Source organism: Caloenas nicobarica, chromosome 2, assembly GCF_036013445.1.
Source record: "Caloenas nicobarica isolate bCalNic1 chromosome 2, bCalNic1.hap1, whole genome shotgun sequence".
In the NCBI taxonomy this organism is placed as follows: Eukaryota; Metazoa; Chordata; class Aves; order Columbiformes; family Columbidae; genus Caloenas; species Caloenas nicobarica.
This window is the reverse complement of record NC_088246.1, coordinates 142,766,291-142,787,841: the sequence shown is the minus strand read 5'-3', so window position 1 is coordinate 142,787,841 and position 21,551 is coordinate 142,766,291. Positions and strand designations below refer to the sequence as shown.

Genomic DNA, 21,551 nt, shown 5'->3' with positions numbered 1-21,551 from the left:
TAGTATTATCAGCATGCTAAAGCACTTAAAGATTGTGTACATAAAACTGTAAACAAAATCGCCAAATTATTACTTTAAAGGATACAGTGGAAAGAAGGATGAAAGAATAAATTGTTGCACAAGTTATTTTGATACCCTGTTTTGTTTGTTCACATTTGAGCAGGAAGGCCCCAATTTCTGAAACATACATGCATGAAAATAACTGATTTTCACAACTGTTTGTAAGAACAGCATCTTACGCAGACAGTGGTTTTGTAGGGGTTTTAGTGTAGAGTGAAATACTAAGGTTTAATTACCCAAACTACACAGATCTAGCTCCCCATCTACTGCACTGGGAATTTGTGCCTCCTCACTCTCATCCTACCGCATCACATTCTGGATTTCAGGAGCTAGAGAGAAGCTGCTACCATGCAAAAGAGAGAATTATGTGCATTTCTCCCTCTGTGTTCAACAATTTGGAGGCAATCAATCTGTCACATAACTAGGGAGGATAACATGCCACCATTACATAATGCAGAGAGCGTCTTTGTATCAGAGCTCTATCCACTCTAGAAATAGTCAGTTACTGTCTAAACCTCTGATGATGTGTAACTGCATTTGAGCATACTAATGCACCTGCCTCAAGCTCATTCTTTGAGGTCAGGAATAACGATTGAGTACAGGAATAACGATTTATTAGTTTTGGTTTTAATTTAGAACTGTGACTTTAGATACACAGAAGATCAAATTTATGTTACCTGAGAAGTGCTTTCAAAACCTCATAAATTAAGCTAATTTTAATTCCTTGCTTTTGTGTCCATAGATTTCATAGCTTGGATATTGAAAGGAAAAATGAAATCTGAAACAAAATCACTTCTTATTTATATTTTCTGCTGACTTGCTATATTTCACACACAAAAGTATAGACTAACTTGTTCTCAACTGTTAGCACCACAACGCATCATCTGCATTTTAACAGAAAACCTAAGTTTCACCAAAGAGTTGCAATTCCCTGGAATGTTGACCTTAATAATATGTTTCTGGAATTTTTTTTAAAAAACAACCACCATGTTCCATTATTAAACAAGTAAATAACATTTAACAAAAACTTAAATATAACGGATTTAACATACTTGTCCCATTCACTGTAATCCCGTGGTATGTTTTTCTTGTTTCTTTGCTTGTCTTGTGATTTTTTGTTCTGAAAGAGATACAACCAGCCTGTAAGACATTTTTAAAGTGGAAATTGACAACTTTTTGTTTTGTTTCTGCAATACATATTCCTTAGTAACTAACATGACTAACCTCAGCATAGTCTTGAAAATTTAATTCATCATTTTTAAATAAAATCTTCATGTATTTCACATATTGTTGTAGTCTGAGAACCTCTTCAACCTCGCACCTTCTCTGCACTGCCCTGTTATATGTCACAGAGGCACTGAATAAAACTTTCAGATAGAAGACTTATCTTCCTAATTAGTACCTTGTGCTGCCATTTCCAAACCATCCTTTCAACACAGCAAGGGAGAACTCAGTCTTGGGAAACCCCAGCCTTGTGATGAGGTGGTTGACACTGAGATTCAATCTGTAAACCTCATCTAGGCTTGCCATTCACAAGAGAAGGCAATGCACAGATTTTGATAGTCCCTGGAACCCTCACAAGAAACTTACAAATGTTTGACTTCAAAATAGTGTCTGGACTTCTTTGGAGTATTTCACACTCCACTCAAGCTAATTCCCAAGATGACTTACACTCATTCCAACTTTTAGACGAGCTCCATCATTGAGATTTGCCTTACCTCCAATTTATCCTTAGGACCTTCCTGCAACAATCAGTCCCAATAACAGATGCGACTGACTTGTATTGCAACCCTTCTCCTACACTAAAGGAACCTATTTCCATAGCTGGCACCTTTGGCATCTCTTCTACCTCTGCCATGAAACTATATTTCTGATATGTCCGCCCCTGCTTGTTGACTTCAACAATAGTTAATAGCAAGGTGTGGCTCCAAACAGGTATTCCACGGTGGAACAGCCAGTTCAAAAGATTCCCACCTACTCTGTCCTAACCATTCAGCCCTCCTCTGACCTTGCAATCCATAATTCACTGAGTTAAACCAATGTAATTGTTCATAGAGTTGCAGATTTACAATTATGTGGGTTCAAACAACCAATTTGATATAGATTATGGCGCAATCTCTAAATATCTGTACCAGTTCAACTAAGCATGTGATAAACTAGACCAAAGAAACAAGCACCAACCTCTTAAACTAGCTTTACCAGTGGTGACACTGTAACAAGGAAATACTTCTGTAGTTGGATGTAAACGCCTCAATTTACATAATGTAAATGTGACCCTTCCTGTAAACACTTCCGACTAAATATAATGTTAGGTTACACAAACTTTTATAATGTATAACTTCAGAATTACTCTTAATGTTCTCAGTCTTTCAAGAAGCTAGACAAAATGACATTTAGTGATCAGCATGTTTCAAGGAGGTAACTCTTAAATATGGCTTCCTGAAACACAAGTTACCATTATGTATGAATCCTTGTGTATATTACAAACTTACTAATTTAATAAATACCAAATCTTTTTTTCAAACCAGACATCCTTAACTGAAATGAGCGCATAAATAGCAAAACTCTCAGAAGAAAACTCATAAGGTATTTACACTAATCCAACTTTAATTTAGAGGGAGAACTACAGCATGTCCCTTTAAGGAATAAAGCAGAAATGGTGACTCAAAAATTCACATTTTAAAAAATTCTAGGTCCCATATTCTTGGGGCCATTGTAACCAAGTTGCAGTGCCAGCACAGTCAGGAATTTCTTAATCAGTAATATTTCAGAGCATCTCATCCAAGAGGCTTTGATGAAAAATGTCTGTTTGCATGTTGTAGAACTAAAAAAAAGACCAAAATGAAACAACTCTGCTCATCATGTTTCTTGCTAGAACTCACAATGCACAGATCCCACAGAGTTTGAAGCTCAGCGAACAATTTCTGGACCAAAGATCAAAGCATGCACTGGCTTCAGTTCAGGTGACACAGAATTTGGCCTTGATTATCCTCTGGGCCCCATGGGATGCCCTAAGACATTGCTACTCTGTGTCAGCTAACTAATTTTTTTTTTTAGTTCAGAGTATCCAATATAATATGAAGGCTATATGGATAGCATCACGGTGGACTTCTACAACATAAAACTTGGAATGTATGTTGCATGCCCTGGACTGTAGCATGAGGAGGTATCTCAGCACAGAAGTATTTCTGGAAAAACATTAGGAAACTGTGTTGGGCAAAGGAACTTAAGTCGGCTGAAATCCCATCCATATAGTTTTTTGGAAATGAGTATCTCTAAACCTATGCTTTAGTTCTGTCCTGGAAAAAGTTAGGCAGCAAAAACAATAATTAAGCACTGTGGACAGCTGGAACAGAAAAACTCAAGCTGCCTCTCCTGCCCTCTTTCATTTTGCAGTATAGATGTACCCCTGAAGTCCAGGACTGCGTGAAAGAAAAACAGGGGTGTAAGACAGAAACTTCCATATTGTGCTAAAGAGGGAAATACTGCATAAAGTTCGCTATTTATCTCATTTTTGTAAAATCTTCCACATGACTCCACATCAACAAGAAAACACCTTATAGAGTTACAAGCTATTAGCAGTGAATCAAACGTATACCTACATTTAGTATCAGCAAGAAAATCAGGTTACAGACACAACAAGATGCTTCCATTTAACCAACTCGTACTCATTGGTGCAGTCCACTGGTTTAGGGTCAATAAGGATTTCCAGAACTGGCTTCATTGAAGATACTGAACTTTTTATGCATTGGATCAGATGAAGTCTCCAATCAAATAACAACATAAAATCATGGAAGGGTTGGTGAATTTCTTTCAAGCACAGAGGAGAAATTTATCATGCCAACTTTATACTGGATACCACGTCACAAAATTATGTGATGCCAGTGTAAAAATAATTAGTCCTAATTGATTAGCAAAATGTTTAAAAATTATAAGATTACACATAGCTTTATCAGCAAGAAAGAAAAGAAATAAAAACTGATTAAACTCTATTTTGTTGAGATTTCATATAACAGGTGTAGGTTTAGTGTATACTGTAGAAACAACTTCTTTTTATTCAGTAGTGATCTAGTAGTGGTGTAACCACACTGCTACATTAAAAAAATTGAATTCTAAAACTCAATTTCAGGCTTCTCTTCTCTCTTCCAGGACATGTTACAATTACTTCAGAGTCTGTCTGACTGGACAAAAGGAATGGAAATCATTTACCACAGATAAGGCATGAAGCTGTATCTAGGTTTCTTGGGTAATAATCCTAACACCTAAACCTTGTATGGAGAAGAAAAATTTGACCTGAAGACTGTTGCACAGTTTAAATCAGAAGAAAAATCTGAACAAATTTTTTATCTGTGAATAGAGAACACAGGCTCTTCAGTAAAACTGCATATCCTAGATTTCAAACCACTTTCCACTATTTTATTATTATATTTGAATCTGGATTCACTGAGTTCACATGACATTTTATTTACTATTTTGTCTTCTAGGAAACATTTATACAAGACATAAATCAAGAGTAAAACTACACTGGCACTCTTCGTCTCAGCAAAACAAGAGAGTCAAGAGGAACATACATTGCAAAATGTGACAGATTAATGACAACAAAACAAACAAACACAAAAGCACACCTTAGTCTCAATATTAACCACTTGTAAAGCATGAGACTGGAATTCCCGGCCTCTTTGTATACGACATAATGGAGAGTGCCTAGTTAGCCCAAGTGTCTTGGTCTGATGTCTAAGTACCAGCTGACAAAAAGTAGTTTGTGACAACACAGGAACACAAATCAGACATTTACTACTACATAATTATTCCAATAAAAATTGTCAAATTAACAATTAATAAGAAATATCACATGACCTGTAAGGATCCTTTCATAACATTTCTCACTTCCCAAAAGAAAAACCCTTCAGTGAATTTGTTGCAACAGTGTCCCAGAATTCAAAAGAAAAGAGTGGGAATCAGACTGAAGCTATCCATGGTAACATCTAACAATTCAAAAAAATCCCATCCCACACGTACTTTTCTGCCAATCCCTCCAACAGCACTGAATTTAGTAAGAAAAGCTGATCACAGACAAAACAGATTTCAGGAAGATAAATACATGGCAAAAGAAACATCAAGGAACTAATACCTAGGGGAAAAAAAGAAAAGGAAATGTTTCTTCTGTAGTTCTGAAGATTTGTTAAGCATGCTTTATGCCTAAAGCTGGAATACCAACTCAAGGTATATAAAAAGGGGAATCAAAGGCTACATATACACCAGTGCAACCCAATACAGAGGTGGCTATACAGTGAAGCAGCTGATGCAAAGGGCCCAATATCCACTTTGTTTGTGTTTCAGGGTATTTATTTTGGACTAGCTCCTGTCTGGTCTCATGGAACAAAAGCCTCCTGGCAGCTGGAGAAAATCTCCTGGCAGTTTCATCCAACAGGAACCTAATTCATATGCTTAAACACCACTTTGAAATGTGAATCAAAGAACATAAAAGGGTGTTTAAGGAGATTTGTTCCAAAAATGAATTCTTCATCAGAATTAAAACATTATTACAAGACACATGCTAGTATTAGGTTGGTGCAAAAGTCACTGCAGTTTTGGGCCATGAATTTTAAGTCATTATAACTAGGCTCAAACACATTTTTATTAATCAAAATAGGAACCACTACAATCAACACATTTTTGCCAACGAGAAATAAGTTTGTTTATTCCTGTAGCGTAAAAATCTGTGCTTCGGGATTCGACGAACTCCTGGAAAGCATTTTCTGCATCCTGCTGGTTGTGGAAGCGTTTTCCCTGCAAAAAGTTGTCAAGATGCTTGAAGAAGTGGTAGTTGGTTGGCAAAAGGTCTGGTGAATACGGCGGATGAGGCAAAACTTCATAGCCCAATTCATTCAACTTTTGAAGTGTGGGTTGTGCAACGTGTGGTCGGGTGTTGTCGTGGAGAAGAATTGGGCCCTTTCCGTTGACCAACGCCGGCTGCAGGCGTTGCAGGTTTCGGTGCATCTCATCGATTTGCTGAGCATACTTCTCAGATGTAATGGTCTCGCCGGGATTCAGAAAGCTGTGGTGGATCAGACCGGCAGCAGACCACCAAACAGTGACCATGACCTTTTTTTGGTGCGAGTTTGGCTTTGGGAAGTGCTTTGGAGGTTCTTCTCGGTCCAACCACTGAGCTGGTCGTCGCCGGTTGTCATATAAAATCCACTTTTCATTGCAAGTCACAATCCGATCGAGAAATGGTTCATTGTTGTTGCGTAGAATAAGGGAAGATGACACTTCAAAACGATTATTTTTCTGATTTTCGGTCAGCTCATGAGGCACCCACTTAGGGAGCTTTTTCACCTTCCCAATTTGCTTCAAATGCCGAACGACCATAGAATGGTTGACGTTGAGTTCTTCAGCAACTTCTCGTGTAGTTGTAAGAGGATCAGCTTCGATGATTGCTCTCAGTTGGTCATTGTCAACTTCGGATGGCCGGCCACTACGCTCCTCATCTTCAAGGCTCTCGTCTCCTTTGCGAAACTTCTTGAACCACCACTGCACTGTACGTTCATTAGCAGTTCCTGGGCCAAACACATTGTTGATCTTGCGAGTTGTCTCCGCTGCTTTACGACCCATTTTGAACTCGAATAAGAAAATCGCTCGAATTTGCTTTTTGTCTAACATCATTTCCATAGTCTAAAATAAATATAAACGGCAAGTAATAACTCAGTAGCAAAAAACATAAAGCGAGAAAAGCACATTAAAATGAGGTATAGCATAACCACATTTATTTAAGAATGTATTCCAATATCAAATGGCAAATTTCAACAACACGAAAACCGCAATTCCTTTTGCACCAACCTAATACTAAGGATGCACTTTTGTTTAAGCATTGGTCTCTTGCAATGGAACTTAAAGGTTAACAAAATTAATCTGGTTAACAAAATAAATCTAGTAAGAAAGGCTTAATGACTAGAAGTTTGTACACATAAAATTTCCTGGTTTTAGAAAGACATACAATTAACATACATTAGAAAACTGGAGATACCTGATTGGCTGAAAGACAGCTCCTGGAACAACGAATAGGAGGCAAGTTATCTTGTCGTTCATGCAGTGTTCCTGGGAACTGTGGTTTCTTATCATCTTCATTCATTTCTGTCACCCAGCTCTGAAAATAAACAAATAACATATCTGTACCTTAAAGCAGTAGGGAAGATATACTTCATAGTCTACAATGACCCTAACAGCTATCCTTATGATGCACTGCTATTAATGGGGAGAAGCAATTAAGACAAAAAGCAGTTGTGCTTTTTTGAATAAGAAGTAATCCACAAAAAAAAATCTGTAGAGTTAAAATGTGCATTAAAGATTCAGTGACATTAATGCAATAAAATAATACTTACAAACCCTTGACATAATTCTTTGATCATTTCCTCATTTAATCAAATAATTACATCCTACTTACGCACAAGAGGAAGACTGATATATCAAAGTGATTACATTACTGACCGTTATAAATTACGGTTATACTTTACCATCAGTTCACCATTAATTGTTTCCCATTCTTCAGCTGTGAAATCGGAAGCTGTGGCTGGAGGCTTGTCTTTTCTCAGAGCTCTGCTCCTTGGATCTAAATGCTCAATACGCTTTTCACAAAACAATGTAAGTTCAGGATAACATCCCTCTTCACCAGACCTTTAAAATGCAAAGATATAAAAGTTACAAAAAAGGAACTACACTGCACTGTGTCCTCCATATTTCTCTGCATGTGTAGTCACCACGGTCACTGCAGGGGACTATTTTCCTGTTACAACTGAATTCTACTATCACCTAATAAGGTTTTGATCAGAAAGTTCCAGTAAATAAACCTTCAACCACTTTCCAGTGTACACACACACAGAGTTCAAAATTATCATCACTGTTCTAATTAAAAAATGCTCATCATTTTCAGCAAAAGTTAAGCAAGCATGGCATCTGAAATGGCCACAGTCAGGCAAGTTGGCTCGATGACAGAACCAGAAGTCCAGCAGCATTTGAGAAAAACTGGCACTGAGTTACTCAAACCTTTTGGATGGTTAAAACAGGACTTGGACTTCTAGCATTATCATTTGGACACTTTTGACATGACTTTGACTTAAACTTTGTGGTTTAGTTTTTAAATTAGAAAGTCATAAAGAGGTTCAAGACAAATGGAGTATTTAGGTTGGGTTCCTTTGACTTGCACAGAACAAGAATATAATTAATAATGAAGTTAAGAAAATATAATGCATACCTTAATACCCTGAGAATCTTTTCCAAGTGTTTAACATCCGTGCATTTTTCAATGAACTTGTAGTCCAGGTGAGCAATAGGTATTTGGTATGTTTTAGTGCTTCCTTGGTCCAGCAAAAATGGTACTGACTCATCACCCATGACTAAATATTAAAAGGAAAAAATGCAGTGATTCTGTAGGCATTCAGTTATATTTTGAAGCAATGCTAATTTAAGGACTAACCGTGTTCATGCTCCGAAGTACTACACTGTTATGCAAGTGGATCTACTGCCACAAAAGAAAAATGTAAAATTTGAAGACCTGATCAAACAAACTGTTCTTAACAGTACTTTAATGACAGAAATAGAGTTATATATGAGATGTTTTGGAAAAATTATTGGAAAAATTATATGTACAATTCTACTGCTTCTGCAAGGCAGAACAAGTCAGAAAGACTGTTTAAAGAAAAACTACCTTTTTCACCTACCACATTCTCTATTTTTCTTTAAACACAATACAGTATTACCTATTTTAAGCAAGCATGGTGGGGATGACAAAGAAGATGGCACAGGGCCCTCAGGTCCCTTCAAAGGGATGATGTTAACCAATTCAGTGTATCTAATGAAATGATAACCTTTGCCTTCTCTGTAACCAAAACAAACCCAAATGTTTGTCTTTCCTTACTAATTGCATTTCCTGGGCCTCTGATTATATTACTGTACTAATCTGGATGTTTTCCAGTAAGGCTGTAACTGATGAAGTGAGGTGTTCAAACTGAACGCTTCCTGTACCTTTCATCTACTTATCTGCATCTTTTTCTGTTTTGATTCCAAGCTTTATGGAGCAGAAATTCCCCACGTTATATAGTGTTTAAAGCAATCAGTTATGGACATAAATCCAATTCTAATGTCTATTATAATTACACTATTAATTTGTAGTTGCACAAAAATGTTCACAATACAGTACCACTTAAATAATAACTGGTCATAATTAGGTACTGCATAAAGACAGGATTCTGCCCCAAGAATTTACAGTTTCAGTACAGGAAAAGAAACAACATGCATGGGAGAGACAGACGAATAGAGGAAATAATTAGACATGAGCGGAACTGCATTATTTTCTCCCGTTTCAGTATTTCAATAAACGTTGGGCGCAGGGAGTTCCCGCGGGTGCGCAGCGCAGCCCCGGGCGGTAACGGCCACCGCGGGCTCCAGCCCCGCGCTCCTCTCCTCCGGGCCGCTCCCGCAGCGCCCTGCCCAGCGGCCGCTGACAGCACAACTTTCACCCCCCGGAATCAGGAATTTACCTCAAAATCCCACACCAAAGGCTCCCCTCACACGACGGCCGCGGCCAACCCGTCCCTAGCAACCATTGCTATGTACAACATGGCGGCTCGCAGGGACGCGCCCAAGCCGGCGGCACGAAAGCGGGAACGACGGTGCGGGCACGGGGCTGCCCCCGCAGTGACGCCCTTGCGAGGCTCCCACGGAGCTCCGCCGAGCTTCAGCAGCGGCACTGGCGCCGTGAGGCGGACTGCAGCACCCACCTGCCCGCTACCGCGCTGCCTCCGAGAGACCGACACGACCTGGCGCCCGCCTCAGCCGGGGACCCTCGCCGCTATCTGGCCGCCGCGCATGCGCAGCCGGGCCGTGGCGGGGGTTCCGCCGCCGGGCGGGAGCGGGCGGTAGGACGGGCCGCTGCGGCGCTCCCCGCCTCGGGCTTAGGGGCAGAAATACAGCAGCTGTGGCTTCAGCTTTAGTAAAACAGCACCTGCTCGATTTCAATGTGGTATTTTATTTAGCTTAGAACAGCCAGTCCCCTTCGCAACGCCGGTCTCCCCAGGTGCCTCCACCACTATTGCCTGTTAGCCATACTGTCCCCCGGCACGGTCTTCACAGCAGGTCTGCATCCCTTCGTGATGGCAGCACAGGCTCTTCGCTGCCTTTGTCTGCAAGAACGAGGTGCCCAGCCCGTGCGCAGTCCAGCCAACCCATCCGTCACCCCACAGCTGTCTGGTACTGCCCTCTCCTGAGGGGCGGCTCCTGTGCTCACCCTCTGAGCAGCCACCTCAGCAGCTGTGCATGCATAAGGTGCACCCTGCCCAGGCCAGTCTGCGAACAAACTGACAGCAACGGTGGAGTAAAAATGTTATCATTTATACTCGAGTGTATCTGGGTCCAAAGAAAAAAAAAAATCTAGATAAGAAATGTCTTTACAACCAAGATCAGATATGTAAGCCAGCTCCAAAACAAAACTTGAAGAATGCTTTTTTTAATCCCCTAAAACTAGCCACTGAAGTGCATTTGTAAGCCAGTCGATGGTCATGCAGTCTCTAACAAAGATACCTTACTATAGTGGTACATTATTAATCACATCATTAGCACCCTCAAAACTGAGATTTGGAAGCACTTAAGTAGGCCAAAATAGCATCAGGCACATTTTGTAGTACACTTCATTGATAAGGCATTACTCAACACACATTTCAAAAGGGCAGATGGAAGAAGATTTGGCTTATCAATACAAAACAACCACTTTGACCTTCTTATTACAGACCCCTCACAAATCATCTGAAAAGCAAAACAAGATGTTATTTTAATATTGGGACACTACCCAAATCTTTACAGTACAGACCTTTGGAAATATCTGTTTACACATTGTTTCTTAGTTTCTACCTTGCCTCCCTCCCCTCTTTTTTTCCCCAAGATTATGATGATTTTTTGACACCTTCCACAACTGGGTGTCTGAATTGGGTGCTCTCAAGTCCTTTGAGAATCGCTCTTTTGAAATCCAGATCTGTGTTTCAGGACCTAGCTTTGTGTAGTCCTCTATTTATTTTCAGTGGAATTTATTCAAACCGCAGCTGTTTTATGCAGTTCACAGAAGTCCAAATAACACTTAAAGTTAAAATGCAAATAAAACTTATACAAGAGTAGCAAAACCAAGATTAACTCAAAAAGAATACAATACCACTGAGTTTAAAAAAACCAAATGCTACATACTCTGACTACAATTTAAACGACAGCTTTAGAAATCTACTGCTGGAAGACAGTAAAACAAAACTTAGTATCACAGTAAACTTTAATTTTTCAATATCTTAAAACACAAATAAAAGTATATTTGTACATCAATGGATTTACAGAACAAAGTTATCAGAAAGATGAAACTGCAGCATAAAGTCACTCTATCTTCAGCAGAAATCACCGAGCATCAAAAACCACCACTGGAATAGTGCAGTTAAAGAAGAAACTCTGTTGTGGTTGAAAAAAGATTAGGGAGAAGAAACATGGGGCATGGGAGGGGAACAAAAGACACTGCCTAAATCTGAAGTCACAACTAACTACATAAATGGATTTCTAAACTCCTCTTTAATTAACCCCATAACACCTTCCTTTTGTTAAAATGCTGACTAATATCAACCATTCACAGTATGGTACCCAGCAGACACTATCACAGCTTATTATATTTTACATAGAAAACGGAGGGTGGAAAAAAGCGAGAAAGCGGCAGAAAAGAAAATAAGATACCCATTCACACTGCAGAGATTTCCCTATAGCAGTTCGCTCTACTGTATTGATTTCTGGTCTTCAAGGACTTTTACATAATTACACAAATCCTCCATTCTGCTTCCCTTATAGACCTCATTTCCATCCACAGCTTCCCAAAAGCATTGAAGTGCACATGTAAAAGGATACATCTCTTAGTCCTTTTCTTGTACATTATTCTGTAGCCACATTCTCTGCATCTGATAGGATCTCTTGCCTTTATTTCATTTTCTGTATGACATTCTGATGTGATGAAGGAAGAGTAAGGGAGTGGGTAAACAAAACCAGCATTGTTAATGCACAGAGGACTTTCGTAGGTCATAATAGTCAAATTCCTATTTGTGGCAAATAAAGCATGATAAAAAGTAATTGTAATGAATTTGTATCAAGAGCTGAATGATTATCAAGATACTGTGCAAAAAAGAAAGCAAACTTCATTTATATTAAGATCAAAGATGATTTTGCTAAAAATCACCAAATTATGACTGCAGAGAATACATTCCACTCTTGATAAAACTAGACTGTCTGCTAATGAAAACTTCAGCTCAGCTCCCCAAGGCCCCAAGTTTATTTTCTTAAAAGTCAAAATATCTCAGATATTCCTGAAGCAACTACTCAAAACCACCAACTTTTAAGTTGTTGACTTATTTATAGGTAAGAGAGAACTTGACTGCTGCACTTCAATAAAAGTTGAGTGACCACAAAGCATTTACAAAAAAACCCTCTCCGAGATGCATGAAATAGAAGGTCTGCTATCTGCATCACGAGCAAACACTTAGAGAAAGTGTCCTCTGGAGATGTAGGACCTCCACACAGCAATACAAGCTCTAGTGAATTACTTCCAACGTCACTATCCATATATACCCCATATGTGTTACTATCAGCACGTAAAGCTTTAAAGAACACACTGCAACTATTTGTATTTATATACTCTTCAGAATAAAGATTATGCATTCTTCATTATTAAAACACCAAATCTCCAGGAATAAGTAACAAAATACACTGATGACTTTTCTTTACCTCCACAAATGTAAATCATTGGCTGCTGCTTTGGAGGCTGAACATCCTTCTGTGAATCCATGTTCTAAATAAAAAACACACAACATACTGGTTTGGTTTTTAATTTTTTTTTTCCCCAAGGCATGCACAGTCGCTTCAATATCTCCATCTACGGCTAACAGAAGATGAAAACTTCCTTAAGAGTAAAAACAAATTCCATCTGTATTTGACCCACATGACATAGAATAATTCAGGTTGGAAGAGACTTCAGAAAGTCATCTAGTTCAACTTCTCAAAAGCAGAGTAACATCAAGTTTCTCAGAGCTTTACCAATCTGGTATTGAAAACCTCCAAAGATGGACAGGTCACAGTGTTTTCTAGAAAACAGGATTTTAAACGTTAAAGCTCAATGAAATATATTTTCTTTCTTTCCTTCTGCCAGAGGTAAGAATTTCCTTGCTGGCAACAACAGTGTTATCATAAACAAGATAAGCCTTGTTATATTTTTTCCTTTTCTGATACAACACTAGTTAACCTAATCTACCTTTTCATTGATCTAAGGGATTAGAAATCCTGGGAACAGACTCTAGGTAGAACAGTAAAACAAATAAACAACAACCGAAAAAAACCACCACAAACAAAAAAATGCAAACAAAATCAGAGGCCAGAAAGAAGAAATTCCACCCTCAAAATCCTAACATGGGTGTACATTATTAACAAAATGATTAAGAGTTCAACAACTCACTGTTACTCTTCAAACACCTCTTAATGCCCTATAAATGGTTTTGAATTTTCACAGTTATTTGGAGACAAGTATTTGTTCACAGTATCAGACTAAATAGTTACATATACTCCTCAAACGTTCTACCAACTTTTAAGTAATCCTCTCCTAGTATATAAACATGGTTGCAACCATAAACTTTAAGGTTGTTGCTGTAACCACTAGAGAGACAGTAAACATTTTCTTCCCCACTCAATGCAAGTCTAGACAAGAAGATTATTTTTTTTAGGTTGTTTTCTGTGTTGCTGTTCTTCTTGAGACAGAAGACAAGAATTCCTAACTCTTATACCAGTGAGTAGCTTTCATGATGCTTCTTTATGAGCATGACTCTCATATGCTCTTGCTTAATGTTACAATAACATTTGTTTAAGAGAGTCTGATCAGCACTTGACAAACCACCTTATTAAAACCCCCATTATGCTACTCCATTTGAGAGAATTGGAGATTATTAAACTCTATAACTTTCAAGTAAGGTTTTGTTCTACCATCACCATAGGGGCACCTTAATCCACATGTGTTATAGTCTTTTTGCGCCAGTACATTATAGTAAGATATAAGCAGTCATCCATTAGCACTTGAAAGCAGTAGCATCTTTTAAAGCACAGTGCTGAACTACAGAATCACAGAATGTTAGGGATTGGAAGGGACCTCAAAAGATCATCTAGTCCAATCCGCCTGCCAGGGCAGGAACACCTAGGTGAGGTTACACAGGAAGGCGTCCAGGCGGGTTTTGAATGTCTCCAGAGAAGGAGAATCCACAACCTCCCTGGGCAGCCTGTTCCAGTGTTCCGTCACCCTCACTGAGAAGAAGTTTCTTCTCAAATTTAAGTGGAACCTCTTGTGTTCCAGCTTGAAACCATTACCCCTTGTCTTACTGTTGGTTGTCACCGAGAAGAGCCTGGCTCCATCCTCGTGACACCCACCCTTCATATATTTATAAACATTGATGAGGTCACCCCTCAGTCTCCTCTTCTCCAAGCTAAAGAGACCCAGCTCCCTCAGCCTTTCCTCATAAGGGAGATGCTCCACTCCCTTAATCATCTTTGTGGCCCTGCGCTGGACTCTCTCCAGTAGTTCCCTGTCCTTCTTGAACTGAGGGGCCCAGAACTAAGGCGAACAACAGTTAAAATAACTTGAGTTGGAGCTGCTCATGCAGCAAAATAATACTGCTGCCAAGTATTCTGTAGGCAGGTACCACGGCTTCGCCAGCCTTCGTGTACCCTGCAGCTGTAAGCGCTGCCAGGCTGACACGGCCACAAGGAGCACGGATGCGCCGGCGGGCACCGGGGTGCAACCGTCACCTACCGCGAAGACCTGGCACAGCGGCCACACTACCGGTGCCGAGAGGACGCCACAAGTACTTGTAAGAAAGACACCCCCATTCCGTCACATCCCTCTCGGAGCTCGCTAAGGAGGAGGATAGGCGGCCTTCCTCACAGTCCTCCAGCCCCTCAGCCCCAGACACCCCAGCCCTCCCCAATTCCGCACGGGGGCCTCTCCCATCATCCCGCGGGGCTTTTACATGGGAGGGAAGCCCACGAGGTTGGGCCGGGCCTTTCCCTACTCGCCACCGCCACCTCTCACCGCGAAGAGGAGCCCCGACTCCCTATGGAGGAGCCCAAACACCCCAGAGAAACGCCGACCGCGCTCGCCCGCACAAGCACCACCGTCCGCCCCGCCGTCTCCTCAGCGCCGGCTGATGACGACACTGCGGGCGCCGGCGGAGGCGGGGCTTGTGCCGCCGAGGCCAGTCCCGCCCCACGCTCCCCGGTGCCGCCCCGAGCCGCGAACATCAGCGGGTGTCGGTATGGCACCGGCCGCACGAGCCGGCGACCCGCGCCGCGCGCCCGGGGGGGCCTGCCCGCGAGCCGCGGGAGCCCCGGCTGGGCCCCGGCAGCCCCAGCTGGGCCCCGGCAGCCCCGGCTGGGCCCCGGCAGCGAGCTGCCGTCAGCTCCGGCCTCCTTCCCGCTGAGTAATTAAGCTGAGAAAGTACTAAGTACTTCGCTCTCGGTGTTAGGCACTTTGGGAAAAAGCGTGGGCTGTTTGATGGAATTTCTTCATATATGAGCTTTCCTATGAACAGCAGCGTCGGTTTCCTAAAAAGCAAGCAGGCAGCTATGGTGGGATGAAATAAGAACCGACGCACTCGATGTTTTCATTTGTCGGTACCGGACCCCACTGTACGTTCTCGGGAAAAATTAATCCCTATGTCAGATGTGATCAAATGGCTGCGGGGTTTCAAACCGCAGAGCCGTTTTACCTCGAAGTCCTTTCTCTTTTCAGAAGTATTTTACCTGGGATCCGTCGATAAAAAACACAGCTTGGTATTTTAAGCTTGTGGGTGGTGTCGTGTGTGCCCATATTAAGCCAAACGTACAAGCTGCCATGCTGCATATTTTAACTGTAAAATCGTATTATGAAAAGTTCAAACGCCGGCAATTCCCGTATATACTGAACTGAAATAGCGCGGACGAGATTGGAAACGGCACCGGTTGCTCTCTCAGTCATGGCGGTGTGAATTTGGCATCTTCGATAGACAGTTTGTAGGATTAGCTGTTTTTGTTTTATTCCTGGAAAAATATTTAACAAATACCGTGTTTTGTGAATATGCCAATTTAAATGACTTCATCACTCGAGAGGTCCCCCAGTTTAAGGAAAAGTCTTTTCTGCTTCTGAATACTGAATAAAAATTGTTTCCTAAGCACCCGAATGCGTTTGTATGTGTGAGGCACTATCAGTTGTAATTTATTGATATTGTTCTTATAGTAGCAAATCACCTTCATACATGACCTATAGCTTACCTAAAGTAAACTTGAATAATAAATAGTTGCTGTTTTCCTAATTTTGCATTTCAGTTAAACGTAATGAAAATACCGTAATGATTTTAGACAGCTCAGCTGCTTGTCCATACTGCCGAGGATGAATAAAGCTAAATATAACTTTGTGAGTGCCAAAATAAAGCACAAGCAAGAAAAACGATATGTGAAAAGCATCTCCACTCTTGATGTCCCGGTGCCGTTACTACCGGCGTCCTCTCCTCCCCTACAGTCTTTGTAGGTGTGGGGTGTACCTAGAGTTTGGAGCAGAGCGGAGAGGGAAGCCCGAACCCTGGTAAATGCACACTAAGTAATTACCGTCTCACAAATAAACGAATAAAACACAACTGACAATATTTCTCCAGACTCGTTTCGTATATTCTGTTATATTCTCTGGAAATATTCAAGACTCGCCTGGACACATTCCTGTGCAATCTGCTCTGGTGAACCTGCTTGAGCAGATGGGTTGGACTAGATGATCTCCAGAGGTCCCTTCCAACCCCAACCATTCTGTGATTCTGTTTGCCAAACCGACAATTTTAAAAGGACTTGCTAATACAACAGCCATGAAAAAGTCAGTTAATTCTGTGAAAATAAGGTCTCCACTATTAAGAAAGAAATCATATAATTGCTTGACTACTGACATCCTTTAACTGTTTCATTGGAAAAATAGGACGTTTTACCAGGTCTTAAAGCTTCGGTTACTGGAGCCGGTTTTGATAAAGCCCGCCTCCTTCGAGGGGAGCGCTGGAGCAGTGCAGCCCCGTTCTGACGGGCTGAGGAACACCAGCCCGAAAGATACTCCCCGGGCTTAGGGTGGCAGAAACGGTTGGGACTATGTGGGGGATCCCCACTGTCCAGCGAAGTGAAACAGCTCTCGGGGAATTGGTAGGAAAGCGTGAGGAAGGACTTGAGGGCGAGGTGGAGGGGTGCGGGGCTATTTTTTAGGGGGGAAGGAAATGCGGTCGTAGCCGAGTGCAACGTGAATATGTTGCAGAACTGTCACACAATTTTGTTTAGAAACAATATTCTCAGGTTTTGGTTGGGGTTGGTTTGTTTGGTTTTGTTTGTTTGGGTGGGGTTTTTGTTTGGTTTGGGTTTGTGTCGGGTTTTTGTGTTCATTGCTTTTTTGTGACTTTTTTGTTACATCACGGGTTTTGTTTTGATGCTGCTGTGAATTGCACAACATGTGACAACTACAACTTGTTACATTTCTTGGATATTTTTCATCCAAGTCACATAAGTCCACCCGGGTGAGAGACAAAACTTGCAGCTGATGTGTTCCACTTTAACGAGCTAATAAGTTGTCCATTCCACTGCAAAGCGGATTTATTTTATAAATATATATATAATAACTAACTAAATAAAGACAACTATTTGAAAAATAATTTATTCTGATTCATGTGAAATAGATGGTACTACAGAAAGTGCTTTTGGAGAACATTTCCGAAAGTTTCTAACGATTTCTCTTTCTAAAAAGGGAGGGAGATCCCTCTAGTCTTTCTCTTTTTATCTGTAACTCTTATCTTGTAGTCACATAAACCAGTATTCTTTGTCTAAAACTGTCACACTTTCTCCCGCCTCTGGACAGGTGACTTTCAAACCCGGTTTTCCTCAGCCTGCCAGGTTGTTGAAGGCTGGAGGAGTGGAGGGTGCCAAAGGGGAGGGCTGCAAACTTACCAAACCTCACACACAGGAATTATGCTACTTGATTTCGACGTTTCTTTTAAAAGCCTCCGTTTTACTTCTTTAAATGCAAATGTTGCTTGTTGAGTCACACACGACGATTTTACATCTGACGTTCTGGTGGAGGGAGAAAAGTGGAAATGTAAACGAGGAAAGAAACAGAAAAGTTAGAGATAATCCAGCCTAAATGTTATATCACGAGGCGAAGGAGAGTAAGAGCCATCAGAAACAGAACACGACGCTGCTTTATTTGGCCTTTCCTCTGTCCCTGTGTGGCAAGCGCCGGCTTCCCCGCCGGGGCGGCTGCTGCGGGGCCCGCCGGTTCCCCCGCCGGTTCCCCCGCCGGTTCCCCCGCGGCTCGGAGCCAGCAGGTCCGTGAGGTGTGTGGCCCTTCGTTAGCCGTCCCGAGCTCCGGAGAAACAGGCATCCAAGCATTCAAGGTTTGTTTTTTTTTTTAAATATACAGATTAACTAAAACCACGGCAAAACATCACCGGGCATCTCCCACCCGACTGGCATTTGAAGGAGATGCGACCTGACAAACGCTCCGCGATTGTTTTGTTCCCGGGCCGTCAGGTACGAATGTACTAATTAACTCGAATTAATTAGCACCCTCGTAACTCAAGCTCAAAGGTTGTGATGTAGATAAGGTTTCTCACCTACGAACGCCCTCGGCTGGCCGTGGTCGCCCAGCGCCCCCCAGCAGGGAGCTGAGGGGGCTCTCGGAGAGGCGGGAAAGCCGCACCCTCACCCGGCGCCTGAGAAGAGGCAGAGCAGGGGGAGGGACGGCGCAGGGGAGCTTTTCATGGTGGGCTGGGTGCGGTGGGGGCTCCCCCCGCGCAGGGCCGGAGTATAAAGTGTGAGGAGAAAGGCGAGCCTCGTCAGTATCTTCCCGTATTCCTGAGGAGCGGGCTCTCCCGTTCGGCGGAGCCGTTCTCGGGCTCCCGTCCCGCCAACGCCCTGCCCTCGCCCCAGGGCGGCGCGCTCTCCCGAGGGCCGCGGGGCGGAGGGGGCGGGGGAGCCTTTGCGGCATCGGTTGGTAAGGGCGGGTAGTTCAAACCCAAGCGAGGGAAAGCAGCGGCCGCCGCACGCGAGGAGCCGGTGTGGGTGGAGAGAAGCGAAGCGGCTCCTCACTAAGGGCAACGGGCCCCGGAGCCGGGCGGCGAGCTGCTGAGGCGGCAGGATCCCCGTTCTCTCCAGCCGGCCGGGGCGGGTGTTCCTCTCCCTCAGGGAGCACCGCCGGCCGCTTCGGCTGCACTCGGTGGAAAGGGGCTCTGGGCTCTGATTTCCGTGCCCAGCGATTTGCCAGATGAGGGGGTGAAGCTGTTGCTTTGCTCGTCTCCGGCATCCCAGGTGACTGAGAGACCCCCGGGTGCTGGTCCCTAGGTAGCCGTCTATAATCTTCATCGCTGGGTAATTAGACGTTGCAGTGAACGCATATATAGACCAACTGAAAACCGTGTCTCAGCTGGGTAACGTTTCTCTTGCATCTTTCTCTTTTATCTCCACATCCTTTCTCACTGTAGGTTGTCAGTAGGGGTAAACAATTCTTTGAATACAACACCTTTGCTTTGGAAGATCTCGAGTTGCTTCACAAATTAGGGTAAGTGACCCACACCTTACAGACAGGATTTAGCTACACTCTCTTCAGTATTAATAGCTTTGAAGGTATTAATGACTTCTCTGCTTTTAGATCTGGGTGCTCAAAGAGCAGAGTCTTCCAATAAAGTCAGTTTTACTGCAGATATAATATCTCTTTAAATAACAGAGCAAATACTCTTGTACCACCAAAAATTTGCCTTTATCTGTTTTGTTAACAGGGGTGAATGGTGACAAGCAAGGACAGCAAACCTCTTGTTTGAGGCATAAATGTTCAGTGTGTGTTACTGGGGAATGTAAATTAGTATCAGGAACAGTCATGACTCCATTCTAGAACTCATGTCTAAGTTACAGGCAGCATATACATTGCCTTCTAGTAATCAGCATTTTTACCCCTTTAGGACACTTTGTAAGACTAAGCTTGTCAGAAATTATTCCTTGTCTAAATGTCTGAATCCTGCTCTTAATTTAGTTTTGGTCTCTGAATAGGTAATATTTTGTTCTGTAAACTGCTAGGAAGATTGCAGTTGAATTGTAGATCAATTTGGGAACTCCAAGATTAACAATAGATATGAGAAATGTATAGAGCACAAGAATCTACACTTAACAGATATGGGTTTTATTCCTTCCCCTGTAACCGACTTGCTGTGTGGCCAGTGTTGCTTCCCTGCACATTTGTTTTATGATATCTGAAACAAAGTTAACAACAGTTGCAGAAATTACTTCAAGATCCCCAAATGAAAAGGGCTTGATGTCATGTGTCAAATCTAGCGGATGAAACTTTTCCCCTGATAAAAAAAGGAAGTGCTTATAAAACTCCAGACAAGTCACCAGAGGTTTTATTAGGCATCTCTTATGAATATAAGTAGCATCTCATTCTATTATGAGAAATGTTCTGCACCTCTGAAAAGTTTCCCTTGTGTACTGTATTTGTAAAATGAGACCTTGTGTTAAATTGTCTTAACTTGTACAAGTAATACGTTTTGAAAAAAAAAGTGTATACAAAACTGAAGCATACACTAGGATTTGCTGTAAATACGTATAATGGACACTGTTCACTCAGTGTCTGTATTGCAGTGACTCCCCTACTATTGTTTGTAAATTGCGGTCTCAAAATCACTAGCGTAAGCTCACAGGCTCCTCCTGCTGGACGTTGGCGTATTTACAGCATATTTTTGGCTTTTAGTCGAGTTTGGTAACCTCATCTACCCTACAACCGCAAAAACGTTTTTCTGTGATTTTTATGTTACTTCATACACAAGTTTGCTTTAATTATTTTATACTGAAATATTTAAAATTTTCTCTACTCTCAGTTGTTCATAATATTAGATAATTTCTCCCATGGAATGTCTGAGAATGAAACTGCAAATGTGGGCTTTCCTTTTGTAGTTTCTTCAGCATGCTGACTGAACGTTAAGATTCTAAATGTGCAAGCTTGTGCACTTTTGTTCAATGTGTGATTAATTTGACTCTGTTTAACAAAAACACTAATATTTTTAAAGGTAAGTGTGGGTGTGGTTGTTTTTTGTTTGGGGTTTTTTGTTTTTTGGGGTGTGGTTTGTTTTGTTTTGTTTTTCTGGTGTGATTGAGATTTTGAATATCTGTCTCTAAATAGCATTCATAATTTAAATCTCTGTCCACCAGCATTTTTGGTAGGAATATCTCCTGGCAACGTTTAACTAACTAGAGTTTACCAAATTTCAGCATTGAAAAGGAAATCCCTATTCTTTTTGTTGATTACACAAAGATAATGCTCTATTGATGCTACAGGTCTCTTACAGGTCTTCCTCCTTTTACAAAAAGAAGAGCTATGCTGATGTGGTCCTCTGCTTATAGCA

At 41.7% G+C, this 21,551-nt stretch overlaps 3 protein-coding genes across 5 annotated transcripts in view; 1 reads left to right on the top strand and 2 right to left on the bottom strand.

Moving 5' to 3' along the window:
- The window catches only part of SPAG1 (sperm associated antigen 1), a 37,202-nt gene extending 27,302 nt beyond the window's left edge, over positions 1–9,900 (bottom strand). The window contains exons 1-5 of the mRNA XM_065629039.1: positions 9,837–9,900; positions 8,312–8,453; positions 7,575–7,734; positions 7,088–7,207; positions 1,113–1,180 (exon numbers count right to left, since the gene is read on the bottom strand). Coding sequence (XP_065485111.1) covers positions 1,113–1,180; positions 7,088–7,207; positions 7,575–7,734; positions 8,312–8,451 — 488 coding nt within the window. The 5' untranslated portion in view covers positions 8,452–8,453; positions 9,837–9,900. The remainder of the gene's footprint in view (positions 1–1,112; positions 1,181–7,087; positions 7,208–7,574; positions 7,735–8,311; positions 8,454–9,836) is intronic.
- The window catches only part of PABPC1 (poly(A) binding protein cytoplasmic 1), a 338,028-nt gene that overhangs the window by 237,962 nt on the left and 78,515 nt on the right, over positions 1–21,551 (top strand). The window lies entirely within an intron of this gene.
- POLR2K (RNA polymerase II, I and III subunit K) lies at positions 10,546–15,303 on the bottom strand. 3 transcript variants are annotated; one of them, XM_065629301.1, is made up of 4 exons: positions 15,197–15,303; positions 12,853–12,916; positions 11,983–12,075; positions 10,546–11,510 (listed from the first exon to the last, which is right to left on the bottom strand). In XM_065629301.1, the coding sequence occupies exons 2-4, from the start codon at positions 12,911–12,913 to the stop codon at positions 11,488–11,490; spliced, it is 177 nt and encodes a 58-aa protein (XP_065485373.1). In that variant the 5' UTR covers positions 12,914–12,916; positions 15,197–15,303; the 3' UTR covers positions 10,546–11,487. The 3 variants fall into 3 exon arrangements, with proteins under 3 accessions (XP_065485373.1, XP_065485374.1, XP_065485375.1); XM_065629302.1 differs by having other exon boundaries at positions 15,271–15,291; XM_065629303.1 differs by lacking the exon at positions 15,197–15,303 and adding an exon at positions 13,067–13,144.

Coding starts and splice junctions, on each gene's coding strand:
- POLR2K (XM_065629301.1), bottom strand. CDS start 12,913: ATGGATTCACAGAAGGATGTTCAGCCTCCAAAGCAGCAGCCAATGATT. Junction 12,076..12,852: donor AATGATTTACATTTGTGGAG/GTAAAGAAAAGT, acceptor TCATCACATCAG/AATGTCATACAGAAAATGAA. Junction 11,511..11,982: donor CAAGAAAAGGACTAAGAGAT/GTATCCTTTTAC, acceptor GCACTATTCCAG/TGGTGGTTTTTGATGCTCGG.